At 45.9% G+C, this 26,083-nt stretch overlaps 3 protein-coding genes across 3 annotated transcripts in view; 1 reads left to right on the top strand and 2 right to left on the bottom strand.

Annotated features, from left to right (window-relative positions):
• The window catches only part of LOC307225466 (uncharacterized protein), a 223,859-nt gene that overhangs the window by 179,341 nt on the left and 18,435 nt on the right, over positions 1 to 26,083 (bottom strand). The window lies entirely within an intron of this gene.
• On the bottom strand, positions 1,397 to 8,681 carry BHLHE41 (basic helix-loop-helix family member e41). The gene is given in 6 exon segments (XM_079993762.1): positions 1,397 to 4,781; positions 5,449 to 5,560; positions 6,239 to 6,346; positions 6,654 to 6,717; positions 8,356 to 8,531; positions 8,533 to 8,681. Coding segments are annotated over 6 exon segments (1,575 nt in total). The 5' UTR covers positions 8,611 to 8,681; the 3' UTR covers positions 1,397 to 3,744.
• Positions 11,018 to 26,083, top strand: part of SSPN (sarcospan) — a 35,362-nt gene continuing 20,296 nt past the window's right edge. The window contains exons 1-2 of the mRNA XM_079993331.1: positions 11,018 to 13,010; positions 23,931 to 24,017. Coding sequence (XP_079849457.1) covers positions 12,774 to 13,010; positions 23,931 to 24,017 — 324 coding nt within the window. The 5' untranslated portion in view covers positions 11,018 to 12,773. The remainder of the gene's footprint in view (positions 13,011 to 23,930; positions 24,018 to 26,083) is intronic.

The following is a 26,083-nucleotide window of genomic DNA, read 5'->3' on the forward strand; positions in this document are numbered from 1 at the left end:
CCATTTTCATCACATCAGTGTCCTTACGAAATTGGGCAACTGAAACCAATGAGACAGCAGGGGGAGCCCAGAACCATATTTTTGGATAAGCATTCCTTCCATAAGCTGCAGGACATTTTTGGGTAAAGGGTGATTTATTTTCAAGTTGCAGTTAGGTCTGATAAAAAAAAATCACTCCAAAAGTCATACTCTTTTTATTTATTTTTTGCATATCCTAGCCAACCAACCTGGCTAGGTTGCATTGGCCCAGGATTCTGGTTGTGTTGACCCAGAATTAAAGGCCACCAAAAGGGGCTTTGGGTCCAGCTGGGTCAGGAGCAGTATGCTGTTCCCCCTTCACCCCCACATGAAATCTACTTGACAGACCTCTCTGACATGCAGGGGACTTCACCCCCTCCCCCACAAGGTCCATGGCACAACTTAGGTTCTGCTACTGAACAGTGTTCAGTCATATCTATAGGTCATACACACCAATAAGAGCAATCCAACACACAAATCAGTGTTAATGATAGTTGTGTGATGGGTGTGCTTGGCAGCTTGGGTCCCTAAAGGGTTTCTCTAACATTTGTTTACCATGCACACTAAAAACTGAAGCCGCACAGGCCAAAGGCAGTATTTGAAGGAAGTATCAGCACTCAAATTAGCAGGGGGGTGGTAGGTTGGTGCCTGAACTTGTGACCTTTGGGGGCAGCCCCATAGCTCTTGTTTTCAGCAGGCGACAGAGGGGCATGATTTGACTAAAATGGGACTTGCCAATTTCATTAAGGGTCTGCCTACCTTTGCCACAGTGAAAGAGAGTAGCACATCCATTAACCAATTTAATAATTGAATTGACTCAAGTGGTGTATTCTCATGCAGGGAAGTGAGAGCTGTTCTGAAGGAACTGACAATATCTGTATGAGCAAATAAATAAAGAAGAATCAGATGTAAATGTGTGATGGTGCAAATAAGGGTGCCTTCTATTTACTGGCGTCCCTGAGGGGGCTCATGTGGAAGTGGTGTTTTTTCAAAATAAGATTTGTGAAGTTGTGGTTTTGTGCGGAAGCCTTCTGTCATAGGGCTGCTGTCACCACGCAAACAATGGTGTTTGTAGAGACTCGAATAACTATTCAAAAGCAAAGAAATTCCAACAGCCCTGCCTAAAGTCCTGTGAAGACATCATACCTCACTTGGCATATTTGACGAATGAGTTTTGAGGCTTTTAAGAGCTTTAATTACTAGACAACCCATACTCTGTATTTAAAAAATTTATTCTTTAGTAAGAATATCTTTGTTTAAATCACAAAATATTGTGGAAATATTTTTTATAGTAGAATTCATGGAGTGCTGGAAAATAACGAATATAAAGATTGATTCCTATTATCTCTCATACTTAAACTGTTCTTTAAACAGCAGGTTTCTTGCAGACAGTATTTATTTTATTTTTTAAATAATTTAAGACAGCATAAGCTTGTACCAAGCATTAAGCATTGTAACAAAAGTGCAACTTTGTTTTTCAGCAATTCCTCATCAAAAGGGATATTTTTAAACTCAATTATCATTACTCAATCTTCTTCCTACAAAAACAGCATGTCGGACATCATTAATTGAATGTATTAACTATTTACATACAGACACTCTGTAGGCTAGTAAGATTTTAAAAAAGAAAAGAAAAAAGGACCAACATTGTTTAAAAACAGTGTTTGAGGCAAACAGTAGCAACAGCAATAGCAGCAAATTCACTCAAAATGACTAACAGACCCAGGCATATTCACTCATAGTCAGACTGTTGTGTCTCACCTCTTACATAACATTCAAGTGAGATTTCTCACAGTGCTACCTTGGCAACAAACTAAAAATATCTAGGCAAGGTTCTTGGCTTAAACCTTATTAACAAAGCTTTAGCTGTGTGATTATCTGGTGTCTGGCAACAGTCTCCAGAAAGGGAAATTGGGATATCTGGAGACAGAAAAACCTTGCAAGGAAACCTTATCCCACTTTTACCCAGTTACCAACACACCGTTTTTAATTATGATTTGTAACCTCTTTTAGCTTATGTTAGTGGCTGTGCCTCTCAACGGTGGCCTCATGGACATATATTATGCAAGTGAAGCTTTGCAGTTAGCTTTTATCTCCATGCCAGGAAAAGCAGCACTTTCTTTCACCCCAATCTACCAAGGAAGAACCACACACTGAACTGCTGGAGATTCCGATTTCGCTGTTCTTATTCACAGCATGATGGTCTTCTGGGACCACTGTATGGACTGGCTGTGTCTTTTACAGCTTATGGGAAGGCATACTACTCTCTGGGACTGCTTGCTTGGGGCTTTTGTGTTTAGGCCACGGTTAAAGGCACAAGATCAGGACAGTAAACTTATTTCTTCCTTCAGGATACAATCTAAGGCTAGATTGTGCTGCATTCCTATGCACACTTACCTGGGAGTAGGCCCCACTGAAGACAGCAAGACTTATTTCTGAGTAAATAGGATTGTACTGTTAATGGTGTGGGGTGTCTTTTTTCTTGTTAGTCCAGTGCAGTGATGTTCCTTCACATAATTTAATATCAGGAACACAGCAAAACTAAGCATTAAGATGTAGAAAAATGCACTTGCTTTAGCAAATAAGAAACTACATAATGAGACAGTTCTTCCGTCCCTTGAGCAAATGCCAAGGATAGCTCTAAAAATGCAAGACAATAAAAATACATGAACAAGGTCTGTTCATGATCTGTTTCTCAATAAAGTGCTAGCTTACCTTCATTTTTTCTCCCAAACCCCATTTCCACAAACTCCTAACTAACTAACCAAACTCCTCCAAGCATTGCATGTGGCAAAGGTAAAATATAGCCCATTGAAATAAATGGTTCCTAAGCTCTGAATAAAGGTAAAATAAAGTTGCTATTTGGCAGAATCAGATGGCAACTCCAGTGATTTCAATGCAGTTGCATTGCACTTAAATTTTACTGGCTTCTGCCCAATGATTCCTGTATGGAGCCACCAATTAAGCAGTCAGTAATAGAGAAGCAAATTCTCTGTAATTCTTAGGCTACCATTCTCAAGACAACTTCCTCTCATCCAGAGTAGTGACACAGGCTTCAGTTGGGCCGTTCTTAAGTAAGCAGTTTGCCTGTTGACTTGGTTACTACCAGGAAACCAATTCCTGGATTTCTGGACCAGGAAGCATTTTATGCTGAAGCTTGCCCTGCCAGGAGCACAATCTACTATGGAATTTTCCTTTGCAAGCCCCACTAAAATTCAAGAGCACTTTAAAGTAGTTCCTGCTTATTTCACAGGGGCTTGTGCAGAGCTTCCTGCTGAGTTATGCCCACTTGAGTAAGTTCCATTACAGTCTATGCAGCCCCTGCCCTTTTCTTTAGGCCTTCTGAATTGTTAAGCAAACTTCTCTTATGAAGAAAGAGCCATTTCCCCCACCCCTAAGGGAGTCTTTTCCATTTGCTTTTGTTTCAGTTCAACTGGGGGATGGAATTCTGCAACATTACAACATTTGTGTAAATAAAATTTTAAACACACACACAGCATTATGGGGGGGACAAGGAGCTCTCCAAAAATATTTGTGGGAGAGGGAGAACCTAATCTTTTCATAAAAGAAAAAGAATAAACTGTCAGCCTAGTAAGCTTTCCCTTAAACACACAAAGAAACAGGGGTGGGGTGAGGGTTGCTTCTCATTCTTGGGAGTGATGGATCCTTCCTGTCAAGTAGGAGGCATGAACTGTGTGGTTTCCTTTAGAAATGATGTAGCATCACTCAAGGATTTTCCTCTGCAGACTGCAAATGCTCCTCTTGGGAAGGGAGGTCCATGTCCCCATGGAGCCCACCTGGGTTGCAGGTAAATGGATGGGGGAGGTGCTGGCCAGAAGAAGCCACATCAGTAGACGTTGCTGAGGCCAAGCTGGTTTTCTCTCCTGGTACCAATACTGAGGAGAAACAGGGGAAGGCTGCAGCCGCAGCAGCAGCAGCTGCAGCCTGAGCTGGAATCCCTGGGTAGATCCAAGGAATTGGAGTAGCAGCAGCAGCGATTGCTGCTGCTGGGTAAAAGTATTTATCCAGGTTGCTCCTGTCCAGGAAGGGCTGCATGTAGGCAGCTGCTGCTGAGGGGGAGATGAAGCAGAGAGGCAGGCAGAAGGGAGCAGCAGGTTGTTGGGCAAAGGGAGATCCTCCTCCCCCCAGACCTCCAAAAGCCACCAGGGAGCTGAGAAGGGCTGAACCAGCTGCTGCTTGGTCTGGGCTCAACACTGCCGAAGAGGTGCTGCTGCAATCCATCTTCAGCCTTTTGGCTGCTGGAGGTGCCTGATCCCCAGAGGGCTCCTGCTTGATCATCAGGTTGCCTTGCCTTTTGTCCCCTTCCGGTCTTCCCTCACACTCACCGCCATAGCCACTATCTGTATCCGTGTCATTCTCCCCACCAAGCTCCACACGACCCATTGGATGGTGGCTGAATTTATGCTTGCTACTCGCATTCTGAGTCCTCTGAATGACTGGCACACAATTTGGCTGGCTCTCCAGCTTTGGGCCAGTGTGATCTCGCTGCACACAGGAAGAGGCGGAGGAGGTGGGGCAGGGTCCTTTGCCTGCACAAATCTTTGGAGTCAGGAGCTGGGGGCTGGGGAGGAACCGTGTGCAAACGGAGTGCAGGTGGTTGATGAGCTGGGCACATCTCTGCTCTCTTGGAGTCCAACTTTCAAATCTGGAGAGGTACTGCATAACTTCTTTGGTGCATGTCTGGAATCCTGAATGGAAAGCATCCAGGTCAGATTGCAGAGGAGACTTCAAAGATCTCTCCCCTGCAAGGGGGGGGGGGTGAGAAGGGGGAGGAAGGGATGCAAAATAACAGGCATTAGTAATACCACTTGCATTAGATCTAGTGTTACACAGAATCTGACTGTTTTATTTACAAAATTCCTATAATGTAATTGCTTTGTGTTAAATGTACTAATCTTCTAATGCAAAGTTATCAATCTAGGACTCTGATTTATGAAATCAGTTGGAAAAGGTTAAGGTATCTCAAGAGATAACATGTTAAGGCTGTAATACTAGACTTACTTATTTGGGAGTAAGCCTCAAACAAAATGGGACCTATTTCCAAGTAAATAATAGAACTGTAGAGTTGGAAGGGACCCCAAGGGTCATCTAGTCCAACCCTCTGCAATGCATGGATATATGTGTATATAGATATGGTCAGACTGCACAGCTGCAGTCCTTTTCACATTACATAGGAGTTAAGGCCCACTAAATTTAAGGGGACTAAAGTTTAAGTAAACATGACCATACAGGTCACTGACTCTGAAGCAGTTCTATAGATTTCAATTTGGCAACTTAACTGTGGAGTTAGCTAACAGTTCACCAACTGCTAAGACTTTGTCAATAACCAGATGTGTCCTTCATAATCTTTGAGAGAGATAGAGATACACAATGTCCTATATTGTGCTTCTGCACTGGGCATTTACTTACCATTCTGTAAAGCAATTATCTTCTGATGCTGCTGCTCTGTTAAGGCTGTTAAAGCTTTTAAGTGTTTCAAAGTTAATTCCAAAACTACAGCTTTCTCCAGATGCCCTAGTGTCTGCGAAGGGAGGGAAAGGGACATACAATCAAATAAAATCTTATATCCTATTTTCTAAAACTTCACTAAGCTCATTATGGAAGAAATATTGTTTTATCACTGCCCTTGCTCGAATTGGTGATATTACCATACTGATAAATCACACCCATTTTGAAACTTCACAAATATGGCTAATGGTGGTTCTACAGAAGTGCTGTCATATAAGGAATTTATATTAGACTTCTGGATGTCTTGGAATCCTAAAAATCACATTTAATTCAACCCAGTTTTAAAGGATGTACTCTAGAAAGTTTTATGGGAACCAGCCTGAGACCTCTGGTATAGGGCGGTAGAAGAAGAGGAAGAAGAAGAAGAAGAAGAAGAAGAAGAAGAAGAAGAAGAAGAAGCAGCAGCAGCAGCAGCAGCGTGGGTTAAGAACTGCTGAACTCAGTGACTTAGTTCTAAGTCAACAAAAATAATCACACTTTTTTCTAATATGTGCATCTTTTACAGTGCAACCATATCCAGGCTAAATCTGAAGTAAGTCCCACTGTGCCAAATGAGCTTACACTGAAGTAAGTGTGCATAGGATTACAGCCTGAGTAGTAAACACTTCACTAAGAGTTTATGGTATTGCAAAAATACTAGATAGATGTACAGGCAAGCATATACACACAGACTCACACAGACTGGACTTACTGTCAGTTTCAGATGCTCAGGCAATAAATCTTTCAACTGAGCAATACACTCATTAATCCGGTCTCTTCTTTTCTTCTCTATCAATCTATGTGGCAGTTTGTATGTTTCCTATTCAGGAAGAAAAAGGACAAACACTTGTTTCACTATAATGCCAACCAGTACCTAAGCAACTGTCTTGCCACCTACCCTTCTTTCCCATTTCAAGAGTATCTACTGTCTTAGCCATCTCCCCTCTCCCTCCAGAACTGTTCTTTGTCAACATAACTAAAACAAAACTGCCCACTACAGATAACAGAAAGGAAGTGAATGAGGAAAAGAAGAGAACTTTTGCATAAAGTTGGGCTCCCATTTATCAGAAGCCCCTGCTAAGTATTGTGCAGGTGCTGGAGAGCATCAAAAAAGCTTATTCTCTTACCTTGCTCTCGTCCCTCTTCATACCTCTCTTGGGCTTGCACATATACAAGGATGGATAACCCAGTCTGCAGGAACAGAAAAGTGAAAGAGAGACCCATTGCCTTTAACATACATAGTGGTCTCATTAGCTACTACTTTGCAAGAAATCTCACAAAAGTGGTGCATACAAAACTAATGTCTCACATCAAATGTAACTGATCTGCAGAAAATACACTATAACCTGAAAAAGAGACAATTCATGAATTTTTGTAAACCAAGAAAATCTTTAATATATGTTTTTTTTAAAAAAGGGATGGAGGGGGGCACGTGCATGCTTAAGGCTGCCCAGCCAAAGAACCAGAGTTAACCCAATTCTTTATCTCCCCTTTCCTTTTGCAGAAAGGAAAATAATAATAAGAAAAACCAGGGTTTTTTCTCCTAAATTAAAATGACAACAATAATGCAGAAGTCCCTGTCATCTGACCCTATGAATTCCCGATGCTCCAATAACTGCCTTTCGGGCAAAGGAGAGATCCCTTCATCCATGTTTGGCAGCAGCTTTTTGGGGGTGGTCGCCGCTTTGGCTGGCTCCCGTGAGGTGGTGCAGAGTCTTGGGAGACCTTCGGGCAACAAAGCCCCACCGTCGCCCCGGCAGCCTGGTCTTTTCTTGCGCTGCCGTCCGGGTGGGAAAGCAGCTCCCCCTCTCTCTGTTTCTCCTTTTCCTCGCCCCGTCTCTTCCCCTCTGGCTCCGGGCGCGCTGCTACTTGGCGTTCCTGCTCGCTTGTTTGGCCACCGGGCACGCGCTTGCCAGGCAGACCAGCACCCAGCTCACGTGCAGAACGTACCACGCAGCCTCCCGGCTCCGGGATGGGGGGCGCGCGCCAGGAGGAGGGGGGGGCGGCGGAGGGGGAAAGCCCAACTTGGCCTAAGGAAGCATCCTCTGCTCAAACGGGACCACGGGCACCGGGGCGGGGCGAGGCGGGGCGGAGACTCGGGAGCTTCTCGCGCGTTTCGCCTATTCCTCAGGGTCAAGGCGAGGGGTGGCTTGGGGGGACTTCGAGCCTCCCCGATGGAGGGGGGGGGGAGTCATAGAAAAGGTCCTCCTGCCAAGCAGGGCTTCCTCGGGAGGCTGGGGCAAGGCGCGTGGGCAGGAGAGGGAGAGCGGGAAGCGGTGTCCCAGGAGGGGGATGTTGAGGCCGGCCTCGTGCGAGGGAACTGCAGCCCCGTGTGGCGTCTGACCCCCCCCCCCTCGCCCGCTGCTCCAGACCCTGGCCTAGCCTGCCGCTGGCGAGGGCGGACTCGGGCTCGTGCAAGTCCACGTTTGCTCCGGCTGCTGGCCCCTGAAAAAAAGAAAAGCCGGAGCGAGCCGGAGCGCCCTCCTCTTTAATCCCATCTCAAACTGGTACGAGCACAAGGCGAGCAACGTGATCCGGCCGCCGCCGCCTCCTGCCGCCGCCGCCGCACTGCGAAGGGAGCTCCGCGCGCGGCAGCCGCTTTCCTGCAGAGCGCAAACGCAGCCGCGCCGAGCAGATGCTTGACCTGCGGTCCCTCCGTGGGGCGCGGGAGACGCGGCGAAGCTCGCCTGGGTTTGCATCCCCCCCCCCCCCCGCCAAATGCTAATAGTGTGCTAGCCCTGGATCCAAGCTCTTGGGCCCCGAGCTGGAGCCTGAGGAGCATCTGGAAAGCGGGGGGCGGGGCGCCTCAAGGTCTTCACCTCAACTCACCCCCAAAATGAAGCGAATGGGAAAGGGGGCGGCGGCAGCGGCGGCGGCGGCGGCGGCTGCTCTGTTGCTTCTGCGCCTTCTGGTCCAGAGACCGAGTTCTGCTCCTCTGGAGACTTAGCCTTGCTGGACTCACAGGTGGCGAAGTGTGCGCGTACACGCGAGATCCAGACCCCAGGCTCCAAACGCGGGCTGCTTGGGCACCACATTCCCCTTCGTGGCTAAGATGCATTTCCTGAGCTTTGAACAGGGAACCATCGCCCGGAAAGCAGCATCCCGAGCCCAACCCAGGTTGAATCGGGGCGAACTCCCACGAAAGCATGCACGTGACTGCAGGACTAGCAGAGCATACAGTCCGCTAGCTAGCTAGCTAGCTTCCTTCCTTCCTTCCTTCCTTCCTTCCTTCCTTCCTTCCTTCCTCTGCTTGCGCGCACACAGTCACAATGGCCTCGCTACAGAACATGAGGGGCTCCCATAAGGAGTGGTTACAGTTTTCTGGTGGAGGAATCTGGTCTCTCCGCAGCCCAGGAGGAAACACGTTGCAGCGGAGAGCGCCGGCCTCGTTCCCCGCCGGGAGAGCCGCAACGTGGGCGCAGGCACAGGCAGGCAGCTGCGGGGCAGCCGAACTGAGCTGCACTGGGGGGGGGGGAGGCGCATAGTTTGCAGCTGGATCTATAACCCAGCGAAACGCTCCCCGCTCTAAGCCCCAGGGAGGCTTGCATGCAAGTAAGCGTGCGTAGAATCGGGAGTTGCTCAGCAGCTGTTACTATCATCCGGGGATGCCTAAAAGGTCTGGCGCATAAGCAACGCTGACATGCAAATGACTCGGTATAGTCAACCTTGCTCTCTTTTCTAGCTGCTGAGGAAGGATGCTTTAGAGCGTTTTTAAAGTTGTTGGGTTTTTTAATGGAAATATCCCCAGCGTTTCTGGAGGTACTGCAGAATATCCCCCCCAAAAAAGGAAACGAAACGCTCTGAGAATGAGCAGAAAAGGAGAAACAAGAATTGCTGGAAGTGTGGGGTGAAAGAAGGTGTTTTTTTTCCACATGTGGTGGTCATGCGATAATACATGAATATTTTCCTTAATCTTTTTGGGATTTCATTATTCATTATGCCTAGTAGGAAGGTTTCAGGATATTTTGGGAAGGAGCATTTACTTTTTAAGTTCATTGCAAATTATTTCCCAAAAATTCCTACTTTTTTTTTTTACAGTTCCACCACATGTGGATCATGGTGTCTTCCGCCTCCCCACATCTCCAACAGATGTTTGATCTAGCTTTATACATTTTAGCAAGTTTTACAGGTGTTAAATACCATCTGCAGAGCATCTTCATGCAGTTCTTCAAATCATAAAGGTAAAGGTAAAGGTACCCCTGCCCGTACGGGCCAGTCTTGACAGACTCTGGGGTTGTGCGCCCATCTCACTTAAGAGGCCAGGGGCCAGCGCTGTCCGGAGACACTTCCGGGTCACGTGGCCAGCGTGACATCGCTGCTCTGGCCAGAGCCAGAGCCAGAGCCGCACACGGAAACGCCGTTTACCTTCCCGCTGGTAAGCGGTCCCTATTTATCTACTTGCACCCGGAGGTGCTTTCGAACTGCTAGGTTGGCAGGCGCTGGGACCGAGCAGCGGGAGCGTACCCCGCCGCAGGGATTCGAACCGCCGACCTTTCGATCGGCAAGCCCTAGGCGCTGAGGCTTTAACCCACAGCGCCACCTGCGTCCCTCAGCGCCACCTGCGTCCCTCTTCAAATCATAGCATGCTGTAAATTTTCGGTCCTCCCTCCACAGCCTCTCCCAAGATTCCATCTGGAAGTTGTAGCCAAAGTCCCTAGCCCATTGTATCATAACAGATTTCACTTCTTCCTCCTTGACCTCCCAGTCAAGAAGGAGTTTATACATATTTGAGATCGTTTTCTTATTAAATTAAATTTATTAAATCTTTCTCTAATCTTGAGAGTTCTGTGGATAACCCTTTCTGTTCATCCTTTTGAAATGTTTCTTTTTTTTAATATAATATTTATTGATTTTATGATTACATACTATACATTACACATTACTTTAAGTTTACATTGGAATAAGGAGCATGACGTGTTCCCCACCTCTCTCCCTCTCCCCCACCTCTCCCCTACCACCCCATGTACCCTTCATAGAATTACAGCAAAAAAATTAAGGAAACCGTGCACCCTACCCCATGCGGCTTACACTTTAAAGTCTGGCAGTGGGGAGAGACTATAGGGAGAGTGGAGATGGGATAAACCATGCTAACAAGGGATCTATGTTAAGGCAAATGTTTCACCATAAGGCAAATGTTTCACCATATAAATGGCTTTGAGGGGGGTTGACTGGGGAAAGCAGCAAGAGAGATGGCACCACTTCAATATCCCAGGAAGGAATTCCTAAGTGTTAAATATTTATGAAACGCTGTGAAACAGTCCACATTCCTCATGGGTTGGTGGATATTTTCTCATATTTTAGTCTCTTGTTTTTTCACAGTACTCCCCACTACCTGCAAAAAAAGCTTTCTATATTTCAGAAAATATGAAGATCTAACTGAAGTTAAGTGAATGAAAAGCATGTGAAATCACCTTGTTTCCAGTTTTCTTGTTTCCATATGAAATATAAATGACTGAAGAGGATATTGCTTAAGCCATAAAACAAATTGACACAGTAATTTATTAATACCAAAGGCATCCTTCATTGTAGTTAAGCAGCATCAAGAGCTGAAAATAGCAGAGTTTCTCATCAAGTATTGCCAATATGTCAAAGGAAAGACTTGTTGCAATTTCAGCATGTATGAAGAGCCCCTTTGCAGATGCCAACACGTGAAGACCATGACTTTGGCCTCTCACATAGGCTGCATAATTATTGTAAAAGCTCAAACAATTGTATTTATTCAGAATATTTTAAAACCCATTCTTCATGGTACACTGCCATGTGGATCTACTTGTGGCAGCATTCCTGCATTGGAAGTGCAACAGCAGAGATCATGCCATGTGCAACTAAAGGGTTAACTATGTCAGTGTTGAAGTCAAATGGAGGGGGTGTGTTGCTTAGCAACCAGGCAGAGTGGAATGTTTGCAGAAGTAGCACCTGTCCTGATTGCTTTTGTAGGTCTTCAGAAGTTTTCTCTCTCTCTGTTTAGTTAAATGTCTCCCTGCTATGTACAAGGCCTGAAGTAAGGACAAAGCCCCTCTGTTCCTTTTCTCCTCAGATTATACATTTTCTTTTCAGTTTCCTCAGTAAAGTGTTCTTGGGATTTCTTTCCCCTCTCAACTCCGTATGCATTACGTGGTGTCACTAACATACTGAGTATTCAGTGCTATGCAGTTTGTCAGGTCCCTTCCACAGCAGACATAACTGCAGTTACATTGGAACTACTCCTTTTGTGCTCTGAGCTTGACATTTGGCACATTTGCCAAAGAGGCCACCCTACTGTTCTAATACAGTTTATTATGTCCACCTTCTTTGTCCAGTGTCGGGCAAGGTCAAGTAAATAAATAAATATTTGAAATGAATTAATGTTCCTGAATAGTCCAACATGCAGGGTGTTAATGAGTCCTTTGCAACAGCTGTTGTTTCTTTAATGGGGGAGGGGACACAGGCCGGCCTGTTGATGCCAGTGACATTGTGCAGATGTTTCAAAAAATGTGCATGTGGAGCATCTATTCCCACAACAAACACCCACAGAGCTTGGATAAGAAAGAGCTTTCCTGGACATACAGGTCAAAGCTCTCCCTCATTTAAATGTTTGCATTAGGTTGATATTGAAGTCATGGGTTGGGGGCAGGCAATGGGACAACCCAAACATCTGTGCCGTAATTACTTTAGAAATACCATGTTAATATTGCTACTAAATTACAATGAAACTTTAAAAAGGCATTACAGCTTCCTCTTTCTCAAATTTTAGTATTTCATAAAACACATTTTATTATTTTATTATTATTAATTAAATTTGTATACTGCCCTTAATCCAAAGATCTCAGGGCGGTTCACAGCATAAAAGAACAAAATAAAAATATAAAATACATGCAGTACTTTGACCTTGCTCTTTCCAAATCTCACCCTCCTTTTCCCGTTCATACTCTACAACGTGTGCGGTAATTGTCATCCCAGAACAATTCCTAGCAGAGCGACGCCCCCCAGGAAGTTGCCTCCATTCTCACGTGCAAAGCTCCCTCGGGCACGTCGGAGCCGGCGGTCGGTCGGCTGGCGCAGGCGGTTGGCAGTCCGCTACCCCCCTCGGATCCCCCCTCTTCTCCGGGCTATATGTGGCGCCTGGAAGCTCCCAATGTTTTCCATATTTGTGCAGCCTCCGCGAGTCAAATGCCAGAGACGAGTCGGCCGGCAGCCCCGAAGGAGAGGCGCGCCCGCCCGTCCGCCGCCGGCCTGGTTCTTTGGAGTCCTCCCGGCAGCTGAGCAGCATGGGCAAAGAAGAGACGGCGGCCGGGCCGGAGGGAGGCGGCGAGCGCGGAGGAGCGGCCCGGCAGGCGAAGGAGAGCCGCGGGGATCCGCGCCCGTGCTGCGGCTGCCGCTTCCCGCTGCTGGCGGCTCTGGGGCAGCTGGCTCTGGGCGCCGCGGTGGCGGTGCTGGGCTTCCTCATGGCCGGCGTCAGCTCGTCCCTGCTGGTCAGAGACACGCCGTACTGGGCGGGCCTCCTCGTAAGCATCGCCGTCGGTTTCTCCCTGCGGAGCGCCTCGGCCCGCGCGCGCGCACGAAACGCCCCGACTAACCAGCTAGCTAACCTTTAACAACAACAACAACAACAGCTGCCCTGCAGTGGTTGTTTGTATCCATTTTACATGCAAAAAAGGAAGTGGAAATAACGTGTTACTTTAGAGCAAACATCATAGGAAGCTGGGGAGGCGGGGAAATAACACCCTTAGATTTGCTGCGTGCATCGTTTAGCAGACTTCTAGATTTGGATTGCAGTGCAAGGATTGCTCCATGGCTGGAAGGTGGGGGTTATATGTGGTTCTGGCACATGCACGCCTGTACCCTTGCCAAGGGAAATGGAATGAGAGGCAAGGGACGAGAATTAACACTTTGATCCGAAATGACAGAGGAGATGGGAATGAATGCTCCCGTTGCTTCCACGCTGCGATGAGTTGTGGGTGTTTTCTAAAGAACTGTCTGATCTGTTTTGCGCTTCGCCCAAGCCTCCTTTGCCACAGCCGAGGGCACTTTGGCTCTTGCCAAGCCGAAGGGTTAAATTTGAAATGCAAATAAGCGAGTTTAGGGGGAGGGGAAGGACGGGGATATGCGCCAATCCCGGAAATTCGGACTCGCCCAGCGACACGCTGCCTTGCCATACCTTGTAGCAGACAGTAGCAGACTGACAAGGCTATTTGTGATCATGTAAAACACGTGGTCCGCGGGGACAGACAGCGCGAACCCAGCCAAGGCGTGCGCGCTCATTCCAGTCATGGGTTGTGTTTCAGAGTTCATTTGTTGTTAATGAAATAGAGAGGGGGGTATTAGGCCATGTGAAAACTTGTCTCTTGAGCTACTTTGCTGTATGATGCATTTTTTAATGTTTTGTTCAGTGCTCCTTCCAAGTGAGTTCCTGCCAGATTCTGGGGGCTGATGATTCTGAATTTTACAAATAGATCATCAGGGCCCACCACACTCACATTGTTTTAAAATTCAATGGATTCTCCATGTGCCATATACTACTGAGTTTACTATTTATATTAGCTAAAGGCCCACCAAGTTTACCATGGTGGGGCAACAGCCGGTGAGGTGGAGTGCATGTCTTTCCTCCAGCCCAGTGGCGTAGCGTGGGGGGTGCTGGGGGGGCCAGCTGCACCGGGCGCAACATTTGGGGGGGCGCACGCTCACACTCGCAGCTCTCTGCCCCTACCTGGCTCACTCTCTCTCACTGCAGTGCTGGCTGTCCGAATCCGATCCGAGCTGCCGGGTCGCCGCCCACTGTGGAGGGGGAGGGTGCCAGACGTGCGTTGCGGTGCGGAGCAGAGAGAGAGCGAGGGAGGGACTATCTGGGGGAGGGACAGTGCAGCGGCCGCCCAGCGCAGCGCTGAGCACAGGAGAGAACCACACCTGACCAGCCCAGGCAGCAGCAAGAAGAAGCTGGCAGCGGCGGCAGGTTAGGGGTTAGGGGTGCAAATTACTTGCCTTGCCCCGGGTCCTGACAACCCACGCTACACCGCTGCTCCAGCCTGCCGCCCTGCTTGTGCCATCCACACCCTTGCATCCATTTTGGAGGGTGTTGCCTCACTTAGGCCATCAGGAAGCCTGAATGAAAAGATAAAGGGCAAAAACTTGGGCAAAATTAGAGTGAGCCCTGAATGTGGCCCTGTTCGTCCCAGCACTCCTTTTCAAGTGCCAGAAATTCAGTGGGAGAAGCTGATAACCCAGCCGTACCCTATTTGCATAACAGTACAATATTGCCCATTTTTCCTGATTCTTGGCTATGTTGGAGAATGGCATGTTGTACCATAGCTGTCAACTTACAGATTTGAAAATAAGGGACCAGCAGCCTTGAAAATAAGGGACCAGCAGCCAAAATAAGGGACCTGCAGACTCACCTGTTCCAGGCACTCCAGTCTTCCTGTCCTCCTGCAGTCTGGTCAAACTCATGCTGGTAGCTTCGAGAACACTGTCCAACCAACTTTGTAACCAGAGGTTCAACTGAATAGAATCTGAATCACATGCACCACAAGGCCTATGCAGCCTCATCTTAAGATGGCTCCCCAGCCTGGCTTTGCACTGCAAAGTTTGCAGCAGCACGTGCAACAAAATGGTGTCCAGCATTCAAACCCCCCCTCAGCTTGCATTAACTAGCCACATAGAAGGCATGGAAACTCCACCCCCCAGTCGTTCTTAGACTTCTTTTTGGGTGAGCAACGCAGCCAAGCAACACAGTTGAAGCCTCCCTCCTCCCTGGCCGGCAGGGAGGGAGGGAGAGGAGCTGCTTCCATTGAAATTTAAGGGACATCTATCAATAAGGGACAGCAGCGGGACATGGCGCTGGAATAAGGGACTGTCCCTTCAAATAAGGGACACTTGACAGCTATGTGTTGTACAGTGGTACCTCTGGTTATGTACTTAATTCGTTCCAGAGGTCCGTTCTTAACCTGAGGTACCACTTTAGCTAATGGGGCCTCCTGCTGCCACCATGCGATTTCTGTTCTCATCCTGAAGCAAAGTTCTTAACCCAAGGTACTATTTCTGGGTTAGCAGTGTCTGTAACCTGAAGCGTATGTAACCCAAGGTACCACTGTATATGTTTTAAATCTGATCCTTCCTCCAAGGAGCAAAAGGTGGCACAATGCAGCCTCTCTCACAGCGATATGCAGTTAAGTTTTTTTCAGATTACATCCATGAACATGGTTAAGGGCATTGATTTCAATAGATCTACCCTTGAGTAAAACTTAGTTGCACACATCTCTTTCCCTTCCTTCCTTCCTATACCACATTTTAGTCTGCAACCATGCAAAGTAGATTGGGTTGCCCTTTCTCATTTTAATTATCTTTGCAATAGTTCTGTGAAACAGATTCAGCTGAGGAATTGTGACTGCCCAAGATCACAGGGCAAATCTGACTGAGTGTATATTTCAGCCTTGTCCATGTTCAGCCCTCCATCCACCATGTGAGACTATGTGAGACTATGTAAATGCAAGGACACTGAATCAGTGCTACAGAGCTAGATGCAACCATGGTCTGACTTAGTGTAACGTGTAGGAAGAGCTTTGTTGCCTTCATGATCTACTTTGAAAACAGGATGCTCTCCTTCCTTTGAGGTTTTTAAGCAAAGGTCATGTATGATTTAGCTGACATTCCTGTGTTGCAAGGGGTTGGACTAGATGACCCTCTGAGTCCCTTCCAACTCTACAATTCTATGTGATTCTATGATGGGACAGTGATCTAACAGGGCTCTTGTGCTCTTATATTGTTTACTATAAATGATGCTGAAAATGCCTCAGCCCCTCTCCTCAATTTGTGCCAATTGTGAATGCTGCTGATACAATATAGACATTTAAAATCAATTCCACTTCCTAGCCAATTTAGGTTTTACAGTCTCTGAACAGAGTATTAAAGTACAATAAGTTCTTTAGTTAAAATATCCAAATGTTTTCTATTTTAAATCAAGAACTCTTGATCCAGCAGTAGTAGGGAGTGAATTAGATTATCACCCATATCTGCTTTTTAAGATGCTGTCTAGGTTTGTCATTGCTGCCTCCATTTCTTCCCCTTCTATTGGTCAGGAGGTGATGGGACCAGACCATATTTTGCACTCTCCTCTTTCACCCTCATTAAAAGGTCCTTTAATTCCTCACTTTCTGCCATCAAGGTTGTGTCATCTGCATATCTGAGGTTGTTGATATTTCTTCCCGCAATCTTAATTCCGGCTTGGGATTCATCCAGCCCAGCCTTTTGCATGATAAATTCTGCATATAAGTTAAATAAGCAGGGAGACAATATACAGCCTTCTCGTACTCCTTTCCCAATTTTGAACCAATCAGTTGTTCCATATCCAGTTCTAACTGTAGCTTCTTGTCCCACATAGAGATTTCTCAGGAGACAGATGAGGTGATCAGGCACTCCCATTTCTTTAAGAACTTGCCATAGTTTGCTGTGGTCGACACAATCAAAGGCTTTTGCATAGTTAATGAAGCAGAAGTAGATGTCTTTCTGGAACTCTCTAGCTTTCTCCATAATCCAGCGCATGTTTGCAATTTGGTCTCTGGTTCCTCTGCCCCTTCGAAATCCAGCTTGCACTTCCGGGAGTTCTCAGTCCACATACTGCTTGAGCCTTCCTTGTAGAATTTTAAGCATAACCTTGCTAGCGTGTGAAATGAGTGCAATTGTGCGGTAGTTGGAGCATTCTTTAGCACTGCCCTTCTTTGGGATTGGAAGTGTCTGCCCTTCTTTGGGATTGCCTGGGGTGTACGAGACATCCATATCTTTCTGGTATAATTCCTCTGTGTATTCTTGCCACCTCTTCTTGATGTCTTCTGCTTCTGTTAGGTCCTTTCCACTTTTGTCCTTTATTATGGTAATCTTTGTATGACATGTTCATTGTTCTAAGCCTGTGAGGTAGAGTATAATGAGAAATAGAAATGAGAAAGGCTGGATTATAATGGTGCAAATGCATGCAAGGGACTGTCCAGGTGCTGAGCTTTCATTTAAAGAGAGAGAGAGAGAGAGAGAGAGAGAGAGAGAGAATGAGAATCTAGCTCTCCTAGAAGAAAAGTTATTTAACAAAATGGACAGGCAAACCTCTAAGCCAGTTTTCTCCTCAAAATGTAGACCAGGACTGGGTCTTGGGCAACTTTCAGTTGAGACTCGGTGCCCAAGCCATGCTCCCCTAGCTGTGCCTTTTGGCTGGATAAGACTAAAGTTTTGGAAATGTACTGCCATTTAGCAATTTAATTTAATTGGGAATATACCCAAGACCACATCTTCAAACCTTTCTGACAATCTTGACCTCTCTCTCTCTCTGTTCTCCTCCATGCCTCTTGTCACCTCTAGCTGTCTGTGTTTTCTAATGCCTATCCTTGGTAAAGCCTGGTCCTGTTTTTGTCTTGGGGAAATTTGGGTGCATACTACAATGGGACGCGGGTGGCGCTGTGGGTAAAACCTCAGCGCCTAGGACTTGCCGATCGTATGGTCGGCAGTTCGAATCCCCGCAGCGGGGTGAGCTCCTGTCGTTCGGTCCCAGCTCCTGCCCACCTAGCAGTTCGAAAGCACCCTTAAGTGCAAGTAGATAAATAGGTACCGCTTTATAGCGGGAAGGTAAACGGCGTTTCCGTGTGCTGCTCTGGTGCCAGTTCGCCAGAGCAGCTTTGTCACGCTGGCCACGTGACCCAGAAGTGTCTCTGGACAGCGATGGCCCCTGGGCTCTTAAGTGAGATGGGCGCACGACCCTATAGTCGGACACGAGTGGCCCGTACGGGCAGGGGTACCTTTACCTTTACTACTACTACTACTACAACAACAACAGTATGGTGCATATATGTACTAAAATTAGTTTTAGCCCCATCCCCCAAGCAACTAGAAGTTAAAGGTGTATATGTTGTGATAGTGACATACTAGATTCCAGACATATCTGTGATTTCAGCATAAAGGAACAAAATTCTGAAAATACTTTGTATCTGAAAGCACCCTGCTTAATTTTGCTAACTGACTTTTAAACCAAAAAGACTACTAAACAAGCAGCATTACAAAGGGGAAAATTAAGATATCATATGTCTGACTCTGAAAACAATATGTATTCTAGAGCAGATTGTGCTCCTCTCTGGCGTCCACTTATTAAGGCAGAAATGAGCAATGGTTCCTTTCTTGGCAGTGAAGCAGAACACAGAGGCAGCATGGTTAAAATATCAGCATGCTTGTTTTAGCAACATCCCATTCAAGTGCGCTCTGCCCCCTCCCCTCGCTGCAGCACCCCCACCCCACACACCAGTATTTGATTAGCATTCCACTTGGCCAACCATAGAAGAACTTTGAAACCAATACTTTTTTCTGCAAAATTAGCTGCACATAATAGGCTTAGCACATCCCTGTTGGGATTACCTCAGGGGTGACTTTGTCTTCCTGACTGCTGTTAACATGCTATGACAGAAAAGTGAAGGGAGAATTCTAATGTGCTAAGTAGAGCCTGATTTATTGAAGGGATCTTTGCTTTATTAGTGGCAAAACTGTCATACTGCTCCATGCTGAAAATCAAGTGCTTTAGTCCATTAGTATGAATAAAGGGGAATTCAGCCAAATGTTCTCCACACGCAAAAACTGGAACTGGGATTCATTATTCATTTTAAAAAATCTTGACTTTCTGTAATAAGATTCAAAAATTTGAGAATAAAATATGGGATAATTTATGGTTTAACTGTCATTTCTTTTTATGCTTTCAAGGTCATAAATAGGACTGTGAGGGCGAGGGGACAAGTGGTGGAACTGAGGGTACTGCCATTAATTTTTTAAAAAAAGATTGATGTCAGAATAAATGAAGCAATTTGAACACATTTCTTCCTTGCTGGCAAAATAAGGGTATTGCAGAATTTTGGATTTTTGACATGGAATTGAACAGTGAAAAGGAAAGAGTAAACATTTTTTTAAGAAACTTGTGGACTAGGAGCAATGACAAAGCTTTTTGGTGGTAAAAGTGTGTCTAGGCAGTGCCACTTCAAATGGCAGGTGTATGTTGACATGGTCCTCCACCTTTCCCCCCAAAATATGCCTGCACCCGCCCCCCGCTCTATATCAGGGGCAAGAATAGTGTGTCTGGAAACTTCTCTCTATCATTTAGGGCTCATTCACATATAATACTAAACCATATTTGCCATTTCCAAGAGGGCTTGCCTGCAACTTTCCACTTTCCACTCTTCTAAGCCTTGTTTGTGACTGAAAGGGCAAACCATTTGCCTGCAAACCAGAGTCAAACCCTGGTTTGCAAGCAGGTGAAAATTATAGAATGCACAGCATGTGAGCCTGACACTCCTGAGGGCTTGACACATACCACTATGGGAGGGTATTCCAGAAAGCCCGGTCATGGGTCATGGGCAGCAGCACTCAGCAGTGGCACCAGAGGGTCTCCCCTGCTGATGGAGGGAAATGATTGCTTTATGGTTCATATTTTGCTGCTGTTTTGTAGGCTATTTTTATTGTATTTTTTTTATATTTACTGAGTGGTATCCAATGGTGGGACGCGGGTGGCACTGTGGGTAAAACCTCAGTGCCTAGGACTTGCCGATCGCATGGTCAGCAGTTCGAATCCCCGCGGCGGGGTGCGCTCCCGTCGTTCGGTCCCAGCGCCTGCCAACCTAGCAGTTCTAAAGCACCCCCAGGTGCAAGTAGATAAATAGGGACCGCTCACCAGCGGGAAGGTAAACAGCGTTCCGTGTGCTGCGCTGGCTCGCCAGATGCAGCTTTGTCACGCTGGCCACGTGACCCGGAAGTGTCTGCGGACAGCGCTGGCTCCCGGCCTCTAGAGTGAGATGAGCGCACAACCCTAGAGTCTGTCAAGACTGGCCCGTACGGGCAGGGGTACCTTTACCTTTACCTTTTATCCAATGGTGTCTGTCAACTGACAAGAAGAATCCATGAGTGGAATAGGGCAGAGATGCAATTTTCAGGTATCCCTTTATTGTTCCAAGATTGTAAGACATCTTGGAAACTGCTGAAGGCAAGGCTGATTTTAAATATTTCTGTCAGTTAAATTAATCAGTAGTAGGCTACGACCTTGCCAGTTTCTGGATGGAGTATGTGGATGGGCCTGTGTAAATGTGTACTCCATGTCACATGAATTGTGAATAGGGTGGACAGGTGCACCTACTCATGGCTTACTCCTAGGCTCCTCTGTGTTGGCATGGTGCCACAGAGCCCTGTGTAATGCAGCCCAGAGCGTTTTCAACCTGGTTCATACGTTGCTCAGCTCTTCAGGTGCTTCTGTAAAGGTAAAGGTACCCCTGCCCGCACGGGCCAGTCGTGTCCGACTCTAGGGTTGTGCGCTCATCTCACTCAAGAGGCCGGGAGCCAGCGCTGTCCGGAGACACCTCCGGGTCACGTGGCCAGCGTGACAAAGCTGCTCTGGCGAGCCAGCACCAGCGCAGCACACGGAAACACCGTTTACCTTCTCGCTATAAAGCGGTACCTATTATTATTTTTTAAATAAATGTTTATTAGCGTTTTCAAAAACCACACCAAACAAAAATTAGGCAAAAAATAACAGAAATACAAAAATCCAAAACTTAAAAAAACAATTAAAAAAAAGAACACATAAAATTTCAATTACTTATTTTCATTTAACTTGTTTCTCAGACCTCCTCACACCTCCCCTTCCTGTATTCCAATTTAAATTATTAATTCAACAAATCCTTATGTCCAAACTTAAACCTCAATACTTGTACATCGTTGCTCATTTTTAAACATTTTTTCCTAAAGTCGACCAGAATTTCCCTTCCACGGCTTTCCCAAATTCCATACAGATAGCAAAACAAAATAGAAACAAAGTAAGTTATAGTTATGTACCCTTTGGATTCCCAGACTCCACCCACCCTTTTTCCCAGTTTCAGTCCCCAACAGATGTTCATCAGTCTAATGTACTGTTTAGCCTGGAGATCTCACGTCCGAGGCTCTTAAATCTCTTTCAGTTCCTCTCTGCCGGCCTTTTTGATAGTCCTTAATGTTAGACCCCAAATCTCGGAGAGGCTCCGGCCCAACAGGATCCATATTTTTTCCAGACAGTCCTCTATGCTTAAAAATGAAGCCTATGGGGTACTCCAAATCTTGTTTCATACTCCTTTCAAGTCCAAATGTCCCCATGGCTCCAGCTTCCACCTTAATCAAATTTATAATCCTTCGGTCTTCAGATCCCCACATAAGAGGGTCTCTCAATTTTGCACTCTCCAATTCAGGCCAGACCTTCCACCTCAAATTTTTATTCTCCATTTGTTACCTTCATGTCAGGCCACAAGTTGCAGAACACCTGCGAAGTTACAGCTCCTCCTTACTTTTCTTCAGGGGCAACATATGTCTCCTTCTCCATATTCTCACGGCTCTCAAGTTTCTCTATCTGTCCAATTGTGTAAGCTTCCTGCTTCAAGTCCTTATCAACTTCAACTATATTGTTTGCTGTTAAAACCAGAGTTGTGACGCTTGTAGCCAAAACATTGATTTCACCTTGTAACTTTCCCAAGAGAACAAATATTCTTTCCAATTCAGTCTGAATTTTCCCTCCTCCAGCCATTCTTGTAATGTCCCTAAACCCCCTCTAGGGGGATTTTAGTTCCTTAATGTCTTTCAGCTCAAATCCAATAATCAAGTTAATTTGTATCAGCCCTTTCTTATTTTCGAACAAATTGTAACAAATATAACCAGCAGAAGCAACAGAAACAAAGTTCTCTTTTTCCTTCTGACAGCCAATTTGACAGCTGTCAAACTTCAAAACTTCCTCAACAGGCTCTCCCGTGAGCCGCTCCCGGGTCCGGGGGGGGGGGTGAAACTTCCCCAACGTTAATCTTTTATCCTCCAGTAAAATTTCTTTTAATGTCAAACCATGAGGGTTAAAGTCTTTTAGAAAAAGAAAGAAAGGTTTCTCTCGACCTTAGATAGCAGGTTCTTTGCTTTAGATTGTTTACAAAGGGGGGGCGGACTTCCTTTTTAACCCTTCCCCGCTCGTCCTAATTCAAGAAGATTTTTCTTTAAATTCCAAATTCCATATTACTCATGGGTTGTTACTTTAGAATCCAATTGTTCCAAGGAAAAAGTCAGCGCTCTCCGACAATGGCTTGCGGCTTCACTCCGCAGAAGGAGCAGTTTACTCACAGCACCGCGCTGCCCGCACCCCATCCCCATTCCGGAGCCTTTAAAAAGGCTCCTTCGCAGCTTGGGGGGGCGTAGATGGTGCCCGCCGAGTCACCACGTTCACAGGCATCCGCGCCTGTGATTTTTAAGGGTCCCCGCGTCGCCGCCGCAGACAAGACCCGATCCTGCAGAGCCGATTCCCTCCGAAGCTCGGAGGGAATCCGCCATTAGCCGATGGCGCTAACCCGGAAGTCCTAAAGCGGTACCTATTTATCTACTTGCACTTAGGGGTGCTTTCAAACTGCTAGGTGGGCAGGAGCTGGGACCGAACGATGGAAGCTCACCCCGCCGCGGGGATTCGAACCGCCGACCATACGATTGGCAAGTCCTAGGCACTGAGGTTTTACCCACAGCGCCACCCGCAACCAATCAGGTGCTTCTGTACCTGAGGTTTATTTACCATTTGGCTATAGTTGTACAATATATGATATCACTAAGATATGAGCATTAGGCAGATCATGTTAATTGAATTAAAGGCTTCATGTAGATGGTAAAGAACAAGGACACACAGGATTAAACCTGAGAAGCACTGTGCAGATTTGAGGAGAACCCCTGCAGGACCATGTTTCAATGGTGTTACTTCCCTTGGCAACTCTGTCAAGGATGAATATGGATGAGGGGTTGTATCCTGCTAAGTCATACTCAGAGCAGAACCACTGAGATTAATGGACCTGTATAATATGGAAAGCATAACTTCTTTGACGCTGCTCATTAACCATGCTGGCATCTTCTTGGCCCTGGTGATGAGTTTCCTGATGAGTTTCTGTTATTGGGTTTTGAACAACTGCCAAACTTTTTGAAGAGATGTGTCCCTCTTTACTTTTCAGCTTTTTTTTTTTTTTTTTTTACAAATCCCCTCTTTTTTGGCAGTTTCCTCATTTGAAGTTAAATGTGTTGGATTTTCTTGGCAATTGTCTACTTAGTTATATGTTGAATTTGATAGCACTCTGGTCACTGATCCCAACTGTTCAGCATCTTGCACCAAGACCAAGACTGCCACCCCTAACTGTTCTAGGATACTTCTTTCTCATAAGTGGAACATGCATGTCCCCAGACTATGTGAGGGACATTGATTGTGTCACTTTTATTGCAGCGTTTTCCTTTTTTGGTGCCTCCTTGATTTCATTCTCTATCTCAAGATCACCCTAGCCATTATGGTCAGGGAGACGATAGTGCAACACTGTAATACTGCCTATCATATTCCCACCCCCAGTTCTTAAAATGTAATTACAGTCTAGCTTTCCCTTTTTTAGGTCTGCGTGGTGGCCTTATTGGGACTAGTGATGCTATGTGTTTCTTACCAACCGGATGAGAAGACCTGCATACAGTTTGCCATCAAGGTACATTGCCTGATACTGTTTTTTCTTCCTTGTTAACCTCAAATATCTGAGAAGCCAGAAGGGGTGGTGGGTTTCTGGAGATTAGAGTGTTGGCCTTATTGTCCTGACTTTTGCCTCTTCCAAGAAGAAGAGATTTTATAAGTAGGCAAATAAGTGCAAATGTGTTATGCCAGCCTTCCTCAACCTGGTGCCCTCCAGACATTTTGGACTACAACTCGCATCAGCTCCAGCTTGCACAGCTTTGATACACAGATAAAATAATTCAGCTTCTTGCAAGGGGTTCACACATTTTCACTGGGCTTGGTAGCTAACCATTATTTTGAGTAGCCAAGATGATTTTGTCGCTTTACTTCTTTCTCTATGGAGACACGCTATGAAAATTCTTGGGAGGAAGATGTTGCAGCCTAGGAAGCACTCAGTGGATTTGTAACTAGCTGACTGACCGAACCCAAAGGGTGCTCATCAATGGTTCCTCTTCATCCTGGAGAAGAGTGACTAGTGGGGTGCCACAGGGTTCTGCCTTGGGCCCGGTCTTATTCAACATCTTTATCAACTACTTGGATGATGGACTCAAGGGCATCCTGATCAAATTTGCAGATGACACCAAACTGGGAGGGGTGGCTAACACCCCAGAGGACAGGATCACACTTCAAAACGACCTTGACAGATTAGAGAACTGGGCCAAAACAAACAAGATGAATTTTAACAGGGAGAAATGTAAAGTATTGCACTTGGGCAAAAAAAATGAGATGCACAAATACAAGATGGGTGACACCTGGCTTGAGAGCAGTACATGTGAAAAGGATCTAGGAGTCTTGGTTGACCACAAACTTGACATGAGCCAACAGTGTGACGCGGCAGCTAAAAAAGCCAATGCAATTTTGGGCTGCATCAATAGGAGTATAGCATCTAGATCAAGGGAAGTAATAGTGCCACTGTATTCTGCTCTGGTCAGACCTCACCTGGAGTACTCTGTCCTGTTCTGGGCACCACAGTTCAAGAAGGACACTGACAAACTGGAACGTGTCCAGAGGAGGGCAACCAAAATGGTCAAAGGCCTGGAAACGATGCCTTATGAGGAACGGCTAAGGGAGCTGGGCATGTTTAGCCTGGAGAAGAGGAGGTTAAGGGGTGATATGATAGCCATGTTCAAATATATAAAAGGATGTCACATAGAGGAGGGAGAAAGGTTGTTTTCTGCTACTCCAGAGAGGTGGACACGGAGCAATGGTTCCAAACTACAAGAAAGAAGATTCCACCTAAACATTAGGAAGAACTTCCTGACAGTAAGAGCTGTTCGACAGTGGAATTTGCTGCCAAGGAGTGTGGTGGAGTCTCCTTCTTTGGAGGTCTTTAAGCAGAGGCTTGACAACCATATGTCAGGAGTGCTCTGACGGTGTTTCCTGCTTGGCAGGGGGTTGGACTCGATGGCCCTTGTGGTCTCTTCCAACTCTATGATTCTATGATTCTATTCTATGATTCTATGAAGCTGCCTCATTCAAAGTCTGTCTGGCCCAGTATTGTCCACAGTGACTGACCAGCAGTAGCCTTCCAGGGTTTCAGATAGGGGACATTTTCAGCCCTACCTGGAGAGGCCAACAATTGAACCTGGGACCTTCTGCTCTACCTATGTGCTATGGCCTTTCCCCATACAATATGTGTTTGCGTGCTTGGATAAATCCCTCTCTTTCTTTCTTTTTTTAAATAATATTTATTAAGATTTCAAAAAAGTTACAATAATAAAAAAGAAAAGAAAAAGAAGAGAAAAATACAAAACACAAAAAGATAAAAGACAATTAAAAACAAATCAACCTTTCCATATCTTAACTTTCATTTACTTGTGTTCCTGACCTCCTCGCACCTCCCTTTTTTGTATTCTAGTTCAATTAATTATTTCAGCAAATCCTTTCCATTTTTGCTTTTATCCTAATGGCTTAATATATTATAACTTTACATTCTCACCTGTTAACAATCCATCTTTAAATACTCCTTTGTAACATTACTGCTAAAGCCACATAACTTCATTCCAGCATCCTTCTAACATTCCTTAATTTTACAATATTTCT

The sequence above is a fragment of the Podarcis cretensis genome, assembly GCF_951804945.1.
Source record: "Podarcis cretensis genome assembly, chromosome: 10".
Classification (NCBI taxonomy): domain Eukaryota; kingdom Metazoa; phylum Chordata; class Lepidosauria; order Squamata; family Lacertidae; genus Podarcis; species Podarcis cretensis.